The sequence below is a fragment of the Cyprinus carpio genome, chromosome A1 (genome assembly GCF_018340385.1).
Source record: "Cyprinus carpio isolate SPL01 chromosome A1, ASM1834038v1, whole genome shotgun sequence".
Taxonomy (NCBI): Eukaryota; Metazoa; Chordata; class Actinopteri; order Cypriniformes; family Cyprinidae; genus Cyprinus; species Cyprinus carpio.
The window spans coordinates 2,308,958-2,328,406 of record NC_056572.1 but is presented as its reverse complement, the minus strand read 5'-3'; the positions used below and the strand labels follow the sequence as shown (position 1 = coordinate 2,328,406).

At 36.1% G+C, this 19,449-nt stretch overlaps 1 protein-coding gene across 3 annotated transcripts in view; it reads left to right on the top strand.

The window, feature by feature from the left end:
* The window catches only part of LOC109062054 (lipopolysaccharide-responsive and beige-like anchor protein), a 208,042-nt gene that overhangs the window by 39,647 nt on the left and 148,946 nt on the right, over positions 1–19,449 (top strand). For all 3 annotated transcript variants that reach the window (XM_042717055.1, XM_042717109.1, XM_042717169.1), the window contains exons 16-25: positions 245–342; positions 1,155–1,247; positions 1,835–1,943; positions 2,378–2,459; positions 5,205–5,328; positions 5,663–5,855; positions 14,075–15,220; positions 15,344–15,519; positions 16,510–16,663; positions 17,500–17,680. In XM_042717055.1, the coding sequence (XP_042572989.1) occupies positions 245–342; positions 1,155–1,247; positions 1,835–1,943; positions 2,378–2,459; positions 5,205–5,328; positions 5,663–5,855; positions 14,075–15,220; positions 15,344–15,519; positions 16,510–16,663; positions 17,500–17,680 (2,356 nt within the window). The remainder of the gene's footprint in view (positions 1–244; positions 343–1,154; positions 1,248–1,834; positions 1,944–2,377; positions 2,460–5,204; positions 5,329–5,662; positions 5,856–14,074; positions 15,221–15,343; positions 15,520–16,509; positions 16,664–17,499; positions 17,681–19,449) is intronic.

Sequence of the window (19,449 nt, the reverse complement as noted above, 5' to 3'; positions counted from 1 at the left end):
CAAAATGGGACACCAGTTTCTATGCTTTCTGAAGGAAGTGGAACCATTTACGGCATAATAATTTACATAGATGCATATATATGTAAAGAATTAATTCTAATGTTAGGTTAATGCAGACAATGCAGGACTCTACTTCTATAATAATCTGAAGTTTAAATCTTAGAACCTTGAATGACTTGAATGACACCTGATTCTGACATATCATGCTTATTTATTTATTTTTTAAAATTTTCTATTTTTACAGGATGATAATCTGATGGATGTTCTTCAGCTTCTGGTGGCACTGATGTCTGAGCATCCCATCTCAATGGTTCAAGCATTCGATCAGCGGAATGGAATACGGTGAGAGCCCCCTTGCAACTAGACATTCTTTAAACCAAGTCTTTATTAAAAACGTTATAAAAAACTGACAGATGAGTTTGAATGAATCTCTACGGAACGATGGGAGCCCACAATACCTCATTCTTAGCAGAGACATCTGAGTCCTGCTCGACAAAACCTATAAAACACTTTCATAGGTTCATCTGATACTTATGCTGCTCTCATATGGGCTACTAAAATGCAGGCATTTACGTTTCCATATCCTTTATAGACATGCTAGCTGCACTGACAGCCACGGGGTTAAATGTGCATGCTAGCGGGGGGGGCATCTGGACAGCTCGTCATGATGAAACAGAGGGCCTCACTTTCATTTTAGATCTGCCAACCTCGTTCAAATCACAGTTCCATCAAATCCTGCTCCAGTAGGGTATAGGCAGATTTATTTTAATATGTAGACAGTATAATAGTCTGAATGTACACGTCAGCTCTTGTGAGATCTGTGTACTGCGTCACTGGTATTTTCTTTTGTCAGAGAGAAACACTGAAAGTAATATGCATTGCTAAGAACTTCATTTGAACAACTTTAAAGATGATTTTCTCAATATTTAGATTTTTTTTGCACCCTCAGATTTCAGATATTCAAATAATCGTATCTCTGCCAAATATTGTCCGATCATAACAAACCATACATCAATGGAAAGCTTAAATATGATGTATTGATTGACAATTATGACTGGTTTTGTGGTCCAGGGTGACATTTATTTTGTATAATTATTTCCATTGGTTCCTCATCAAAATTTAATGTCACATTTTTTCTCTTCTGTGAATAACAGGGTCATCTTTAAGCTGCTTGCATCCAAAAGTGAAGGGATTCGTGTGCAGGCACTCAAAGTCTTGGGCTACTTTCTCAAATATCTGTCACCAAAGTGAGTTACTTATATATTTTTTGGAATTTAGGCTGTAATAATACTGTTAATCATATAACAAGACAGCCTTGTTTTTAATATGCGATTCCTATACATGATTCACTCTTGACTGTTTTTTTTACTAAATGATTCAGTAGTGGATGGTCCAGCTATAAATACTTAGCAGAAATAAGCTCTCAGCATGCCATCAACTCTGAAAATGAAGAGTTTAAAATAAGCGACTAGGTCATTTCCCAGAGTGAATTCAGCTGGGTTATTTTATGATAACAAATGACCCTCACTCACTATTAATTCATGTAGCATTGAAATATTCATGCGCTCAAATACTCGTGTGTGAGTGTTTTTCCAAACGCAGTTTCTGTGGTGTTTGATAGATAAAGCTCACTTTCGTTTATAATCCCATTTGCTTGTGAATTTCCCCCAGAAGGAATCTGACCGCCAAGTGTTTTTTAAAACAGATGCAGCTTCATTCCGTGACTACGGAGATATTTTTCAGAAGCTCTGGGCTGCAGTTATGCACTGCCGGGGTCCTGTAGTAGATCACAGAGTGGGTTTGGTGCTGATGTTTTGGATGCCGTGTGTTTTAGGACAAAGTCAGAGGTCATGCTGGCTCACGGACTGTTCTCTCTGCTGACCGAACGATTGATGCTCCACTCGAACCAGTTCACAGTCACAACATACAACGTGCTCTTTGAGGTCAGTCTCCTACATTGATGTCTGCTTATAGCACTTTGTTTTTGACTGTAATATTGCTTTGGACATGTTTGACTGTGGTGCTTATGCCAGACGAATCTGGCCTGCTTCGTACTGATCTGATTTTCTCTTTTGTGGTCTCTATCCATAAAAAGTGTCAGTAAAAAGTGAAATAACTCTCTAATAATATCTAAAACTCTATCTACGTTGAATTAGGTGTTTTACTTTCTTTTTTTTCCTTTCTTATTTATTTATTTTTATTTATTTAAAAATTAATGCATTATTATAAAAAAAATTTTCCCGAGATTATGTCCCTGGATTATGATTGTTGTAAAATGTTTCAAAGTGCAGGTCATGCTATTTTTGTGTCTTTCATGATTGATCGTTGCTAATCTGTATTTTGGTACTAACCAGAACGTATATGTCATTTCCTCCAGATTCTCACGGAGCAGATCTGTACTCTGGTCATTCACAAACAGCACCCAGACCCCGACTCCACTGTGAAGATTCAAAACCCACGTAAGTTATACGAAACACAGTCCCTTCGCCTGTAACACCAGTGATTAAATGTGCATATACACACTTCATTAAATAGATGTTAAAAGATTTACAAAATACATTTTTAACTAATAATACTAATTTTAACTTAACATTTTTTGCATTTAAATAAATCTAATATAACTTCCTTTTTGATTACGTAAAAAAGTTTTTTACCTTATTTATATTAACAATGACGATTAACTCTTATTGCTAAAACGCTGTAACTTCACATTTGTGACCCTGGAGCACAAAAGCAGTCTTAAGTCTCTGGGGTATATTTGTAGCAATAACCAAAAATACATTGTATGGGTCAAAATTATAGATTTTTCTTTTACGCCAAAAATCATTAGGACATTAAGTAACGATCATGTTCCATTAAGACATTTTGTAAATTTCCTACCGTAAATATATCAAAACTTAATTTTTGATTAGTAATATGCATTGCTAAGAATTCATTTAGACAATTTTAAAGATGATTTTCTCAATATTTAGATTTTTTTGCACCCTCAGATTCCAGATTTTCAAATAGTTGTATCTCGGCCAAATATTGTCCTCCTAACAAACCATACATCAATGGAAAGATTATTTATTTAGATGATATGCATAAATCTAAATATAAAAAAATTGACACTTAAGACTGTTTTTGTGGTCCAGGGTCACTTTTGTACTGCAGGTTTACATGCCTTTCTCAGAGAAATCTCAAATTTAAAATGTTATGCCAGCGCATTCTATACCGCCTCTCGTGTGCATGAAAAACATCTTTCCATGAGAGACGGCAAGATCACAAGCAAAGCCTGCCTCCTATTGTAAAATGGCTTATTTTTACTCATGATTTACAATAATAGTGTCAAGCCATTCTCATTTTATATTGCTGTGGCTGAAGCGGTGCAAATCAAACAGCCACCGGTATTTTCTAATGGTGAAGTATACGGTTACCTCAGACAAATGAAGCTCCGATGGTCACGATTACTCAGATGATAAACACATTAAAAAGTAATTAACTTCCCACTGTTTTTTTGTTTTTTGCTGCATCGGTTTCTGAATATTAGATGGCTGAATTGTCTCTTATAACAAGATGCCTTTCTTTCCAGCCTCAGTCTCTTTAAATCCAGTACAGGATTTGGCAGCAATCAGATGCTCTGGTTTTAATGTAAAAAGTGAAACTAATATTGTATACCGATCCATATCGGACCTTTCCCTAATGAAGCTTAATTCTGAGGTACTGCAGGCTGTTGATTAAAGCCGTATTTACATGGAGATGTGAACATGTACACAAACCACTTGCCAGTCAGAAGAATGAGAGTGAATCACAGATTCTGGGTCGGTTCTAGAGCGGTCTCATATACAGTATGATCAGAGAGTGAGCACAGCAGAGTTTCAGCTTACTTCTGTGTCTCCTTGATTTGATCTGTGTTGAAGCCTCTAAATGGCTCTGATTGCAGTCTTTAGCCATGTCAGACCCAATCAAACAAACCGAGGAAGCAAACGTTTCTTTTAAATTAAACTCCGGGGCAAACCAGGACCAAATGGTGATCGGAGAGTGAAAAAAAAACTGAAAAGTGCAGAGATACATGCAAAGGTAATTTTCTACTGGTAAGGTTCAGTGACTCTAATTTGAGTGAGTAAGGCGTAGAAACAACACAATTCTGCTGGAACGAGTTAAAGCATTGGTTACAGATGCTGTCGTGCTCTCAACTCCCGGTGACGGCGGAAACTTGAGCTGCTCTTCTCAACGTAATGCATGCTGACATTGTCTAGATAATTCATCTAAACAACCAATCTTTCCAGTTTAAGCTAACGCTCTGTTCCAGGAAGCCACGACTTCAGCTGCAGAGTTTAGACAATACTGACCTTATGATGTGGAGTGCATTTTTACTCCCTCTACATTTTATGCAAGTTATTTCCTCACTATATGCAAAAAAATGAAATGTATCCGTTTTATTAGAAAGGTGCTAATGTATACAATGTATACATTTACACTACTATTCAAAGTTTGGGGCTGGTTAGAATTGTTTTGTTTTGTTCTGAAGGTCTCTTATACTTACCAAGGTTTCATTCATTTGATGAAAAATACAGTTAAAAACTGTGATTTTGAGAAGTATAATTACAAATTATGATAACTTTATACATTTTAGAAAAAATAACTTATAGGAAAGCTGAATTTTCAGCATCGTTACTCCATTCTTCAGTGTCATGAACTTATGATGCTGGTTTTGGTGGTCAAGAAACATTTGTTTCATTATTATCAATATTGAAATACTTAGTACATTTGTGAAAATCATGATGCAATTTTTTTCAGGATTCTTTGATTAATAGAAAGTTCTATTTATACAAACTGAAACATTACTTTTGTAACAATAAAAGTCTACACTTTTAAAAATGTCTGCATTCTTGCTAAATAAAAGTAATAATAATAATAATAAACAAAAAATATTTTATTTTTAAATATGCTGTAACTGTTTGTGCATATGTTGAAGGAATAATGTTTGGATATGTTGTTTACTACCTATCCGTGCACATTTTACATTTTACAGTCTATTTGGTTACTAAGTAAAAAAAAGGCAGTCAGCAAAATCTTAATACTATAGTGTATAAAAACATAAACTTGAGTGACGACTGTCCTTTTAAGGCATCATAAGCTTTTTAAAAACTAAGCAGTGAGATATAGTGTGAAATGGTGCTGTTCATTCATGGGCATTAAACACAGATATTTTATTCCATCAGAGATCCTAAAAGTGATCGCTGCCCTCTTAAAGAACGCTCCTCCAGGAACAGAAACCATGGAAGTACGGCGCATCTTCCTCTCAGACATGATCAAACTCTTCAACAACAGCCGAGAGAACCGCAGGTGAGGGGACACACACACACACACACACACACACACACACACACACACACACACACACACACACACACACACACACACACACACACACACACACACACAAACACAGACACAGACACACACACACACACAGACAGACACACACACACACAGATACACACACACAGAAAGACACACACACAGACACACACACACACTTACAGACAGACACACACACACTCAGACACACTCACAGACACACACACACACACACACACACACACTTCATCATGCTCATCATCAGTAGTGTTTTCTCTGCAATGATAACTGTTTTTTACAAACTTGTTGTTTTCTGTAGGAGTCTGTTGCAGTGCTCGGTGTGGCAGGAGTGGATGCTGTCTCTGTGCTTTATAAACCCCAAGAACAGTGAGGAGCAGAAGATCACAGAGATGGTGTACGCCATCTTTCGCATCCTCCTTTATCACGCCATTAAGTATGAGTGGGGCGGCTGGCGCGTGTGGGTGGACACACTCTCCATCACACACTCTAAGGTCAGGACCCAAACACACACACACACACACACACACACACACACACACACAAAATAGCACACGGATGGATGGATGGATGGATGGATGGATGGATGTAATAGATGTATATGTTACTTGCAATCATGAATATTTACGTGAATTCACAAAAATTCCTGCATACAACACAGGAAAGGATATATGCCTTTAAAATATTTAAAATGTAATATATTATTGTTATTATTATTATTATAACCAAACAGCAGCTAATAGTAACAAATGAACATACGTAAATTTGTTTTTAAAATTTCATATGCACTACTTTTAAAAAAAAAAAAATGTAAGTCTCTTATGCTCACCCAGGCTGTTTATTTAACAAACTTAAATACAGGGGAAAAAAGTAATATTGTGAAATATTTATTACAATTAACAAAGAACTGTTTTCTATTTTAATATATTTTAAAATGTAATTTATTCCTACGATGGCAAAGCTGATTTTTAGCAGCCACTACACCATTACATTTCAGAAATCATTCGGATATTCGGTGCTCTAATATTTGGTGTTCTGGAAACATTTCTTATTAGTATCAATGTTGAAAACAGTTATTCTGCTTATTATTTTTGTGGAAACTCCAGGATTCTTTTATGAGTAGAAAAAACAGTATTTATTTGAAAAAGATTTTTTTGTAACAAAATTAATGTATTTACTATGAAGTTTGATCAGTTTAAAGCATCTTTACGGAATAATACTATTAATTACTTTCATTAAAAAAGCTCGCTGACTGCAAACTTTTAAATAGTTTAGAAATTTGAACAAATAGCATACTATGTAATATAACAAAAATATTATAATATAAAAGTAGATATTATAATGTTGGTTACTTTTTGCTTGAGTATGTTTCATAAGCCATATGTGCAGACATTAAATAGGAACAAAATATGACTTTGCCTTCAAAAGTCCACCACCTGCCACTGATGTACAATTATTATTCTTCATTTATTCTCTCTCTAGTGTCTCCATCCATCACTATATCTCTCTTCCTTTCTTTAGCACTGACTGCACTCTTTTAGTTGGTTTTTCCTCCTGTGCTCAGCCTCTCTGCGTCACTGCAGATACATGACTGTTATTATGCTCCATAATTAACTAGACTTCTCAGATTAGAATCTGTATTTCCCTCCACTGCCAAAACCTCTGTTCATACTTTTATTTACAGTTTGAATTGCCTCTTTAATGCATTTGGGAGCTCTGAGCTTTCTAGCTACAGAGATGTCTGTTTTAAGATGCTCTGTTGATACTGTGACATGGACGTGGTTTCAAGAGTAGTGAAGTCATTTGGTGTCAGACTCTGGCTCTTCAGGCATTGCTCCACTCTGCTCGAGTTCTTGTCACTGGCCACTTGGGGGCGCAGCTGTGCTGTGCAGTGTTATGTATAGAAACGAGGAGAGATGTAGTGCTCAGTGTGCTTTTTCATTAGCATATGCAACCTTATTACAGCTTGAGATTGACTTCAAGTGGGTTGTTTCTGCTACTAGCATCACCAAATGGAATTGAAAAAATAATGGTTGTTTTCAGACAGGTTTCCCATTGGTTGGACTAACAGCTTCCACAGACCTATGCTATTGACTAAGCCAATGTTGCTACCGTATGTCAGGCTGGTCAGGATGCTCAAATAAACATCTTGAAATGTCTTGATATTACCATAGAGCCACAGTGATTAAGGGAGTTTTCAGGAAAATCAGTATAAATTATAGAAAATAAACCATTACTTAGAGATGCCCAAACCAGGGCCTGTGAATCAAAATAGCTTTGATTTGGCCTGGTCATGAAAAAAAAAAAAAAACACACACACACACAAAAACACAAAAGGCCACCAAAGCCTCAAATGATCTTCATTTCTAATTCACCTTTGTTTGAAATTTTTTAAATTATTTTAGCAGTGAGAATATTGAAAATACAAATGAATTTTATTTCAAAATGTATAAATTTTTATATAATATAGTTGGATGTTATGCAACATTTACTCTCAATCTGCGACCCATAATCAAGTTTGAATTTTGGCCCTTCATAGTAAAAAGTTTTGGCACATCTGCTACAAGTTATTTACTGACAGTTGTCTCTGCATATTAATCTCATAATTTAGATTTTTTTACAAAGACAAATTGCACACTTCAACACACACACACACACACACACACACACACACACACACACACACACACAATGTATTATATAGCATGGCTTATATTTTCAATTATATATTATTAAAAATGTGTATTGTGCAAACGGGTTGCATTGTAAATAGTCTTAAGTTGCTCATAATTGTTTTGGTTATATATTATGTATATATACAACTCTCTTTTATTTGTAATTTGTTCATTTTATATGAAAGACTCCTAAAAATGAAACAAACGGGTTCATTTACAGTACATTTATGCTTATTCATTTTCAGCTGTTTTGTCCATAATGACTTACAAATGATAATAATATAAGCAGAAGTGATTAATTCAAGGGGGGGGGGGGTTGAATTCAGAAGCATGCTGAAATGCATTTAAGATAAAAATCGTAATGATGATAGGTACTAAAGACATACCTTAAAAAATAAATACAAAATTCTCATTCACCCACAGTTAATTGCCACATTACATTAAACACAATAAATTAAAACATAATCTCTGGGTGGACTGAGCAGCTTTAAACTATTGCAGCGTGCTTTGCTTTCACTCTTTTTCATGCAGACATGTTTTATTTGAGTGTGCTTGCGTTCCTTAAGTAGCTCACTGCTGAGCAAGTGCACACAAATTGATCATTCCCCTTCGTATGGGTCAAGACTGTAATTGCTTTTTTGCGCTATAATTGCACAAGATTAATGCAGGTAAGGTCGTGTTCTGTTTACAGCGTCTCTGCTGTGATCTAAAAACAGAAAAGGGGGTCGTGTGTATGAACGTGAAAGGTGCAGCAGCGCAGAGCTAGAGAGATACATGCATCTGCAGAGGAAAAAAAATGCTAAAGAAACTCAATTGCAATTTTATTGTCCGGCGTGATAGATTTCCTGCCAACTCTGGAGTAGGAGAGCTGTTTGTCACTGTAGCTCTCCCTTTCAGCTGCAGGGGCTGGCTGACTCTGTGTGTGTGTGTGTGTGTGTGTGTGTGTGTGTGTGTGTGTGTGTGTGTATATGTGTGTGTGTGTGTGTGTGTGTGTGTGTGTGTGTGTGTGTGAGTGAGGGGGAGAGAGAGAGGCATTGTGTGTGGAATTGAAAGAGTGTATGTTTGCATCTTAGAGATGCACAGTATATGTGAATGCTATGTGTGGTTTTTAGGTTGTAGTATACAAGGTCTCCAGATCTCCATTTTTGAGCACATTTAATATTAATTTCAAATGGCCTTTGCCATCATTAGGACAAGTCCTGATAAATTCAACCACCCTTTTGGGAACCCCCTGGTAAATAAATACATGCTCTTGGGCAGACATACATTTAGACAAGCATGCAAAGGTTTTTTTTTTTTCTTTTCACTATTCAGTTGTTTTTCCAGCTCACTGTAGAACGCCGTCTGAGTAAATTTATTATTAGAATATAAATATGAAATATTTCTTAATTTTGTATTGAGTTCATTGATTGCATTTCATTACAGTTTATTACTCATTATGTGTGTGTGCATATATATATATATATATATATATATATATATATATATATATATATATATATATATATATATATATATACGTGTGTTTTATTTTATGTGTCTCCGAATATTTTAAATTATTTTTAAATCTATGGAATCTGACGGAAATCTGTATAATAGCAATGTACGATTTAAATTTTTTCAAGTGTGCCGTTATCTGATTGTTGCTTGATTGTGTTGGGCATGATGTGTGTGTCAATGGAGATGAAGTCTCCTTTCCAGCTCATTGCTGGCAGACAGATGTTTCTGCAGATGGGCCTGCTGACACCACAGCTTACCCAAGGTGCCCCTGTCCCAGCACTGCGCATAAATGAGTGGCTCCACACAGTTACTGTAGGGACAGATTTCTGCTGGAAGTGATCACCTTGTGAAAGACAAGGTGCCCTTCACGCTTTCCTAGTCAGCACTCTTCTGTTCCACTGTAAGGAACATCTTCCTGGAAAAGTGACAAAAAAATAAATAAAAAAACATTACAAACGAGGCATTTGTTGCATCCAGTGGGGACATAATTACAGATTATAATGACTTATACTGTCTTTGTACACGCTGTGTAAACATAAAACCATGTCTGCATTTGTGATCGGAGAAACGATAAACAACAAGCACTACTCTACACTGCTCAAAACACGCGTTTGAATCATCATTGGCAAATTCTTTAAATATGAAAATGTACTTACAGGCTGTGAGTCAGAAGAGCCAGACTGTCCTTGCAAAGTTAGAATTGCACCGGAATTGTAGGCTACTCTCACAGGAAAAAGTCCTTGTCCTCAGCAAAATGCGATGCACACATCTGAATATTTGGGTTGAACTGTTCTGGAACAGTGTTGAAATACAACTTAACCACTTATTTCTAGTTGTGTCCTCTTTGGATTTGAGACTTTAGTCTTTGCAACTTTACAGATCTTCTTTATGCACCAAGAGCTTGTCTCCAAAGAGAAAGGAAAATTTTAAATCGCATCATATGACCCCTTTAATTAACTGCTTTTAATGCATGCGTTAGAGGGTACTAGAGCTTGAATAATATAATATAATGTAAAGTTAGGTAATATCAAATGAAATTTCTGTTAGGACATAAAAAATAGTGTCTTCTGTATTGTCTGCTCAAATTATTAAGAGTTTATTTTTGGACCTTCTTAACATTAATAGCCTACAAGAAACAGATTTAAAATAGATTTAAAAACGAAGTGTGATTCTGGGTCTAATGGAGATGTTGGAATGAATGACCTGCCCATCTTAAGAACTTCAAACCCATTCTGTGGTATCATGAAGCTACCCATGCTTGACAACAGCAATACTATGGATTTCGAAGACAATGGGATCCAGTATTGGAGCATTACATTGTATCCAGTCTGTATTGAAGAAACTCATAAGCCGGCTTTAGAACATGGATAACATTGACTGTTTAAAGACATTGACATTGAAAAACCATTCACTTATCATACCATCACAAAAGCAAAGTTTTTTATGACCAACCTTTTTTAATTTAGCTGTCTTACAGAAATTTCTAAGATGATGATCTCTTTCATCTTAGTCTTATTGTATTGCAACTTTGTTATAGTTCAATTTTTTTCATTTTAAGAATAAACATAGTGAGTGGAAAAGTAAAAAAAAAAAAAAAAGTCTCTGTGGATCAGGACGAAATACACCACTTTTATTTAAAACATGATACACTAAACAGTTTTGCTTCTCATGTTTTTTTTGCTGCTTTTAATGTGATGTTCAGATATGTTTTTACCTTCTGCTTGCCCATCTTTCCTGAGTCTGTCTCTGTGTACCTTTACTCCACACTCACGCAAACAGCTGTGAGAGTATCGAAGGAGGAAAAAAGAAAACTAGCAGTGTCTTTCAGACAGAAGAGAAGGGTTTCAGTCTGCTGACCACATTGATTTTTGCAGGAATGGAATCGCATTTAGCTAATCCAATTAGAGCATTCGCCGGGTCCCTATTTCCCCTTTGTTTTGCGGTTACTCACTATCTATTGATCTAAATGGGGCTCCCTACCGGCTCTGCTGTGAGTGTCTGTGGCTGGCTGCTCCCTGCTGATCTAAGATCAGTGATTTAAGCATTGTTTCTGTCTGTTGCTGAGCTTGCAGTCTGATTGCTGTAAATTCTGCTGGATCATAGTCTGATGCTCGATGAATCTTCCTTTGAATTAGGGATTATTTATTTAGTTAAATTCTCATATGTGACCACAAAACCAGTCTTAAGTGTAAATTTTTCAAAATTGAGATGTATACATTATCTGAAAGCTGAACAAATAAGCTTTCCATTGATGTCCATTGATTTGTTATGATAGGGCAATATTTGGCTGAGATACAACTAATTGAAAATCTGGAATCTGAGGGTGCAAAAAAAAAAATAGAGAAAATCGCCTTTAAAATTTTATCCAAATGAAGTCCTTAGCAATGCATATTACTAATAAAAAATTAAGTTTTGATATATTTACGGTAGGAAATTTACAAAATATCTACATGGAACATGATCTTTACTTAATATCCTTATGATTTTTGGCATAAGAGAAAAATCTATAATTTTGACCCATACAATGTATTTTTGGCTATTGCTACAAATATGCAATTGCAGGTTTTTTTTATTTTTTAAATGCAATGAATTATTGATATTTTTCTAAAAGGTCACTTGAAAAATGGATGTGCATTAAGTTGTATAATTTGGCAACCAGACACCCTGGTGATGCAAAGCTCATTGTCATGAAACCTGCACTGCATTCTTAGATTGTAGGTTTTTCCATGCACCACATCTAGAGAGCAGACCAGATTTAAATTAGATCAGATTGAAACTGATGTCTAGCCCACCCGGTGGCATTCAGACTATGTTTCAAAACCACATTTCTGTAGTTACCTACTTTCCAGAGTAACTTTATCTCTACAACACGCCAAGGGCTCACATGTACCATTTGCTGGTTATAGTAAAGTAATGCTTTTCACATGACGTAATACTTTATTGGTACGATACGCATTGTAGCAAGCTGCCAGACAATGAGGTGCTTTTAGTGTACATATGAGGAATTCTTTAAACATTTAACAGCATATGGTATACTTACTGATTCTTGAAGATAATAGCTAACAGGATAATATGGGGCCTCATGTGCAGCTTTCTATCGGAGTTCTAACTTTTCACTTTTCACAAACCCTGAAATGCCTCGCAGGCCCTCCAGATATGTTTGTACATTCATTCGAAATTTTAAGTGGCGTTATCCATATGTCTCCCTTCCTTTATTTGGTATCCAATCACAAAAGAGGGCAATGTTTTTCTGGAAATGCACCGTGTGGATTTAATAGCTAAATGTTAAATGCCGTATTGAACCCAGACTAATGGTCTTGCCTATTCCAAAGAAGAGAGTCAGGAGAGAAAGAAAACGAGCAATACATTTCAGAGCTGTCCGTTCAGAGCAAACAGCCATGGATTACCCATCACACCACATGGAAGATTAATGGCCAGGCTTGTAGCAGGCTAATTTAGAACAATAACGGCCAATTAATTACGTATAATAAGGCTTTCTTGCCTAAATGCAAATGCTGGCATTGGTGTGGAAGCTGTAAGTTGTTTCTCGTTTCCTCAGTGGTGTGTTTGACTTTCTGTCTGTTGTGTTCTTTTGATAAATAGAGGTGTGCTCAGACGTCTTGTATCTGCAGATGCTATGCACTGTCTGCTGCTAATTGCAGTCCTTAACACACATGACATCTCTCTTTTCACTGTATTGTATTCACTGTAATCTTATCTTATCTTATCTTATCTTATCTTATCTTATCTTATCTTATCTTATCTTAATCTTATTTTATCTTATCTTAATCTTATCTTATCTTAATCTTATCTTATCTTATCTTATCTTATCTGTTAGTTCTTGTCCTCTAATCTTAAGTCTATGGGGTATATTTGTAGCATTAGCCAAAAATACATTGTATTGGTCAAAACTATCGATTTTTCTTTTATGCCAAAAATCATTAGGATATTAAGTAAAGATCATGTTTAATGAAGATATTTTGTAAATTTCCTACCGTAAATATATCAAAACTTAATTTTTGATTAGTATTATGCATTGCTAAGAACTTCATTTGAACAACTTTAAAGATAATTTTCTCAATATTTAGATTTTTTTTTGCACCCTCAGATTGCAGATTTTCAAATAGTTGTATCTCAGCCAAATATTGTCCTGTCCTAACAAACCATACATCAATAGAAAGCTAAAGTTTCATTAAAATAATAAATAAATAAATACATATATATATATATATATATATATATATATATATATATATATATATATATATATATATATATACACATATATATATATATATATAAAAATCTCAGTTTTGAAAAATTTACACTTAAGACTGGTTTTGTGATCCAGGGTCACATATGTGAAGAATTACTACATCAGTAAGGTGCATTTGAACTGACAACTTTTTGATTGCTTGATCGCCTGAAGTTCTTGATTGCTGCTAATTTCTTTTTAGCTTGTCCTGATTGAGAATTGACTTTTTGCTGCTCTGCATAATCAACATTCCTCCGAACACTCTTACTCTTTGTTTCATCAGGTCACCTTTGAGGAACACAAAGAGAATCTGGCCCGCATGTTCGTTGAGTACCAGCGGATGGGTTCTGAGGGAGGATCTGAAAGCAGAATCAGAACAATATCTGGCACCAGTCACGATTCTCAGTTCCTTGCCTCAGCCAATGGTGAGCTGAACGCAGAGGAGACAGCTCCATCTACTGTAATTGAGCTACGCGTGGAGGAGAAGGTCACCGATCAGCCAGGAGACAGTGAGGAAACGAGGACCCAGATCCCGGTCACAGTGTCCAACATTCTGGTCAGGGATGAGGAAGAGAGACAGACGTCAGCTTCTCCACAGAAAGAGGATGAAGGTGGACAAGACACTACGAAAGAACCAGGAAAGGATAAAGAAGTGAAAAGTTTGGAAGACAGTCATAAAACGGAGGCTAACATCGATGGAGAGCTGGAAAGAGTTGAGGCTGACATCACAGTGACTGAAAGTAAAGCTGATCTGAGTGTGTCAGATGATGCAGACAGTACTCAGACTGTGAAGCAGTACTCTGAAGCTGTGAAGATGTCAGATGAAGATAAAACAAGCACTGCTGAAACTGAGCTAAATGTTCAGGATGAAGATGAAGAGAAAGGACCTGGAGATTCTTCTCTTGAAGCTGTAAAGGAAACCTCTGAGGCTTCGTCCCACCAGGAGACCAGCACAGCCTCCGTCATGAATGAAGATAGCACCGATGTTTCCTCAGTCAGCAACTTCGTAAAGGTCAGCGATGACAGCACGGAGGAGTCTTCTTTTGTTTCAGCCACAGCTGGAGAGACTGATGACAACGGTTCTGAAAAGGAAGATGATGGAAAGGAGAAAGAAAATAAGCTAGAAACCGATAAAGATGTGAATCCGCCGCAAAATGAGAAAGTAGAGGAAACCGAGGATGCATCAGCTGCCATGGTGGAGGTGGATTTAAACCAAAGCACCTCCACCGACGAGACCAAGCTTCACACAGAGACTAGCCCTAGCACTGAGAGTATCTCGCAGGATCCAGGAACTAACCAAGACACTCTGAAGACAGCAGGGTCCGAGACCTTAGCAACTAAAACCAAAGAGATTAAAATCGCTAGACTGGATGTGTCAAGTGTGGCCTCAGACACCGAGAGACTGGAGCTGAAGGACGCCTCGACAACAGTAAGTTTTGCAATATTAAAAACAGATGAACTTGAAAATTGAAAACTTCATGAGGCAAGAAAATGACTTTCTAATAAGCTCACACACAAAAAAAAATTAGAATAACAAATGCCTCTTTTGCAGAACCTGAGCCCAAATCAGGCAACTGCCTCAAGCCCCTCAGCTCAGGGCAATGAGGGCTCGTCTTCGGCGCGGTCCACCATGTTCCGTATCCCAGAGTTCAAGTGGTCTCATATGCACCAGCGTCTTTTGACCGACCTGCTGTTCTCCATCGAGACCGATGTGCAGATGTGGAGAAGGTGAGAGAAACACAGAGAACCAAAGAAGGTCAATTAGGGAAAGGGATAAAATATCTGCATATGTTCACTACATTTATTCAGCGACACTGAGGTTGGGAAAAGTGCTTTATAAATAAACAAATATTTCAGACTATTAGGGCTGGGTTTTGACACAAATTTCACAATTCGATTCGATTATCCTTCACAAGCTCCCGATTCGATTCCGATTTCGATTCGATTCAATATCGATTATCCTGGATATATATCAGGTACAGAACATGGCAAGTTTTCTCAAGAAAAAAAAAATCTCTCAACTAATGCTGTAAAATATATTGTATATATGATTTGTATACAAACACTTCAAATACACTCAATAAAGTTTTTGTATTATTAAAGTTATAATAATAACTCTAACTTTAAATGACATAATTATACTTCTACTCCAATTAATTTGTAAAAAAAAATATAAACATTTAAATGGTGGTTGTCACAAAAACTTGATGGGTTTATTTTAACATAAATTAAATATTGAAGAACAGTAATAAATAAATATCTATATATAATGAATATGGTCATATGGTTAGCAAAATGCTCCTCTTTAGAGTTAATTTTTTTTTTAGAGTTCATGGAATATGTTTTTCTGAGTAAATGTGACGTTACGTGACACAGTGTTTACAAGCTATTGTTGTTTTTGTTTCATATCAAAAGTAACAAATCACAAAACTTATTGCAATTAATTGGATGGGAGGTGCGCTACAATGTTCCATTCATTATCTGACAGGCTAGACTAATCGATTCTTGCGATTTATGAATCAATATAATTTCATAAAAATGAGAATCGATTAGAAAAATTTTTAAATCTATGTTTTACCCAGCCCTACAGACTATAATTATAAGTAAAATACAAGAATGTTGATTACCTTGAATTACCCTTCTGCTGCCTCACACACAGTTCTCTGTCATGCTGCATTAAGTTTCATAATTTCTTTTTCTCACTTCTCCCCCCCGCAGTCATTCGACTAAGACAGTTATGGACTTTGTGAACAGCAGTGAGAACGTGATGTTTGTGCACAACACTGTCCATCTAGTCTCTCAGGTGGTGGACAACCTCATCATGGCCTGTGGAGGAATCCTTCCTCTGCTGTCTGCAGCCACCTCTTCTTCGGTTAGTGTGTGTGTGTGTGTTTCAATACCTAAAGAGAGCTTCACGTCGTATTGCGTAAAAAGCAAATAGAACCCATTACAATCAGCAATGCTGTCTACATGGGATGCATCAGGATGGCTCAAAACTTTAATTTGCTGACAGAAATGGAAGCGCCCGGTCTCTATCTGACTCCATCCACTTGTGCTACTCCTGAAAATAGGACAAAAATGGATTTAGAAAGTTTGCTTTGGTGCCTCAAGTGCTGTGGTGTGATGCAATGCACTTTCCCTGCCACTGATGTGTTTCAGTCACATTAAAGGACAGTTAGATTAATTGAATTTGTCCACCCTTCCTCAGTTATTGGTTGGACATACTATAAGTTTGGCAGTGTTTACTTGTAGACAATAAACAGATTTCAGCAGTGTTCTTGTCATTATGAAATTTTATTAGTTATTAGTTTAGGTTATTTACTAATTTGATTATGCTTGAAGCTTCCAAAAATGCAGCGCCCTCTTTTTTTAATTTAATACACCTTCCAGACTTTATTTTGTATTGTTAATATGAAATATAGCGTATAATAGTGCGTTAATATGAAACAACAACAAACAAATAAACAAACAAGTATTGCAATTTTTATAAAAATGGATTAACTTTTCATGCAACATTGCGAAATTAACATTTTGCAGATTTTACTCTTTACTGATTGTGAGTAATTTGAGTTCAATAGCCATGATATTGAAAAGTGAGGGCCATGATAAAGGTGACCATCAGTGCATCAAGAAGATTTGAGTGAAGATGGTGCTGATTATGAAGGCTGTAGTTACAGTGATGATGACGATGATGGCACTGTCTTGCAGCATGAGCTGGAGAACATTGAGCCGTCTCAGGGTTTGGCTGTGGAGGCGTCACTGATGTTCATGCAGAGGCTGATCAATCTCGTGGACGTGCTGATCTTCGCCAGTTCACTCAACTTCACTGAAATTGAAGCAGAGAAGAACATGTCTTCTGGAGGAATCCTGAGACAATGCCTGCGTCTGGGTATATCTCTCTTTCTGTCTTTTCATTTAGTGCTGTTTGCTAAGGCTTGCTATTAATCTGTTAAGGCTTAATACAGGAGCTATTGCTCATACTAACCCTATTAAGCACTATTGAGCTCATGTAAACCACCATGTACTGTTGGTGCTACAAACACAGATTTGTACAAACTGTGCGGCTTGTTGCAGGGAAGGTAGGATCTGAGACATTCATGTTTATATATGGACTTGAATCAATAAGTAACCATATAGCAACACCTAGGAACGTGTTAAAAATGCTCAAAATACCTTAGTAACATCCTGACAACCACACACTACACCCTAGAATTGTAATCGTGGGTTTTGCATGGGCAAGAGATACATTTTCTCTATATTGTCTTTCAGAAGCTTGTGCAAGAATTAGATGTTTGAAAGAAAGAAATAATATTTTTTTATTTTCAGCAAGGGTGCATTAAATTAATCAGAAGTGACATTTATAATGTAAACATTGCATAATATACATTATATACTTTTGCATTATATAATGTTAAAGACTTCTATTTGAAATAAATGATGTTTACATGAACTTTCTATTCATCAAATCCTGAAATATATATGTATATATCATGGTTTTTCCAAAGATATTAATCTGTACAACTGATTCCAACTTTGATAAAAAGTGTTTCTTGAGCACCAAATAAGCGTGCTATAATGATTTCTGAAGGATCATCATGAGAATAAATTACATTTAAAAATGTATTAATTACACAATTAATTTAAATATAATTTGACACATGCTACCAGTCAAAAGTTTCTGAACTGTAAGATTTTTAATGTTTTTTAAAGAATTCTGTTCTGCTCATCAAGCCTGCATTTATTTGATCAGAAATACAGCAAAATCAGTAATATTGTGATATATTTTTAGTATATAAAATAACTGCTTACTATTTGAATATACTTTAAAATGTAATTTATTCCTGTGATTTCAAAGCCTAATTTTCAGCATCATTACTCCAGTCTTCAGTGTCACATGATCCTTCAGAAATTATTCTAATATTCTGATTTGCTGCTCAATAAACATTTGGTGGTGTTATATTTAAATCATATTTGACAGTATTACTGTTTTACTGTATTTTTAATCAAATACTCCAAAAAAAAGTAAAAACTCTTTTTGAATTGTAGCGTAAGAGTTTTCCATAAATAACTCATTGAGCGCGTGTTAAACGAGCTTCGGCTGCAGTCACATTCTGCTTGTTTCATAACGGTGGTCACAATTAAAATGTAGTGTGCGTATATCCCTGAATCAGTGCCTCATCTCTTTTTCCTGTTCTGCTTTCTTACTGTTTGTTCCTCCTTTTTTATTCCCCCATCATTTTTAAATAATACCCTGCTCTTTTTTTTCTTAACCTGTTTCTCTCTCTCGCTCACTCACCCCTTTTTTCACTTAAAATCATCCTAACCCCTTCATGGGGAATCAACTCGCCATTTGAGTTTGATGTTAGCACGTTGATAAACTAAACATCTGGAGCACTGAGGCAGCTCACTAGATTTTGGAGCAGAGCCATTTTCGCTCATTGGTTTCTCTCTTTTGGCTCATTCGGTAGAGCTAATAACCGCTTTCCCCTTCCACTCCTCGCTCTCTTCCTCAGTTTTGTGGGATTTCTCTAATAGTGTTATAATAAGCTCTCCACACTGCAGTGCTCTAAAATGACGACCGTCATCAGACCATTGACTCTAATCGCTGTTTTGTAGCCCGAGGCACCTCCTCCTTTATGTGTCTATATATCACAAACT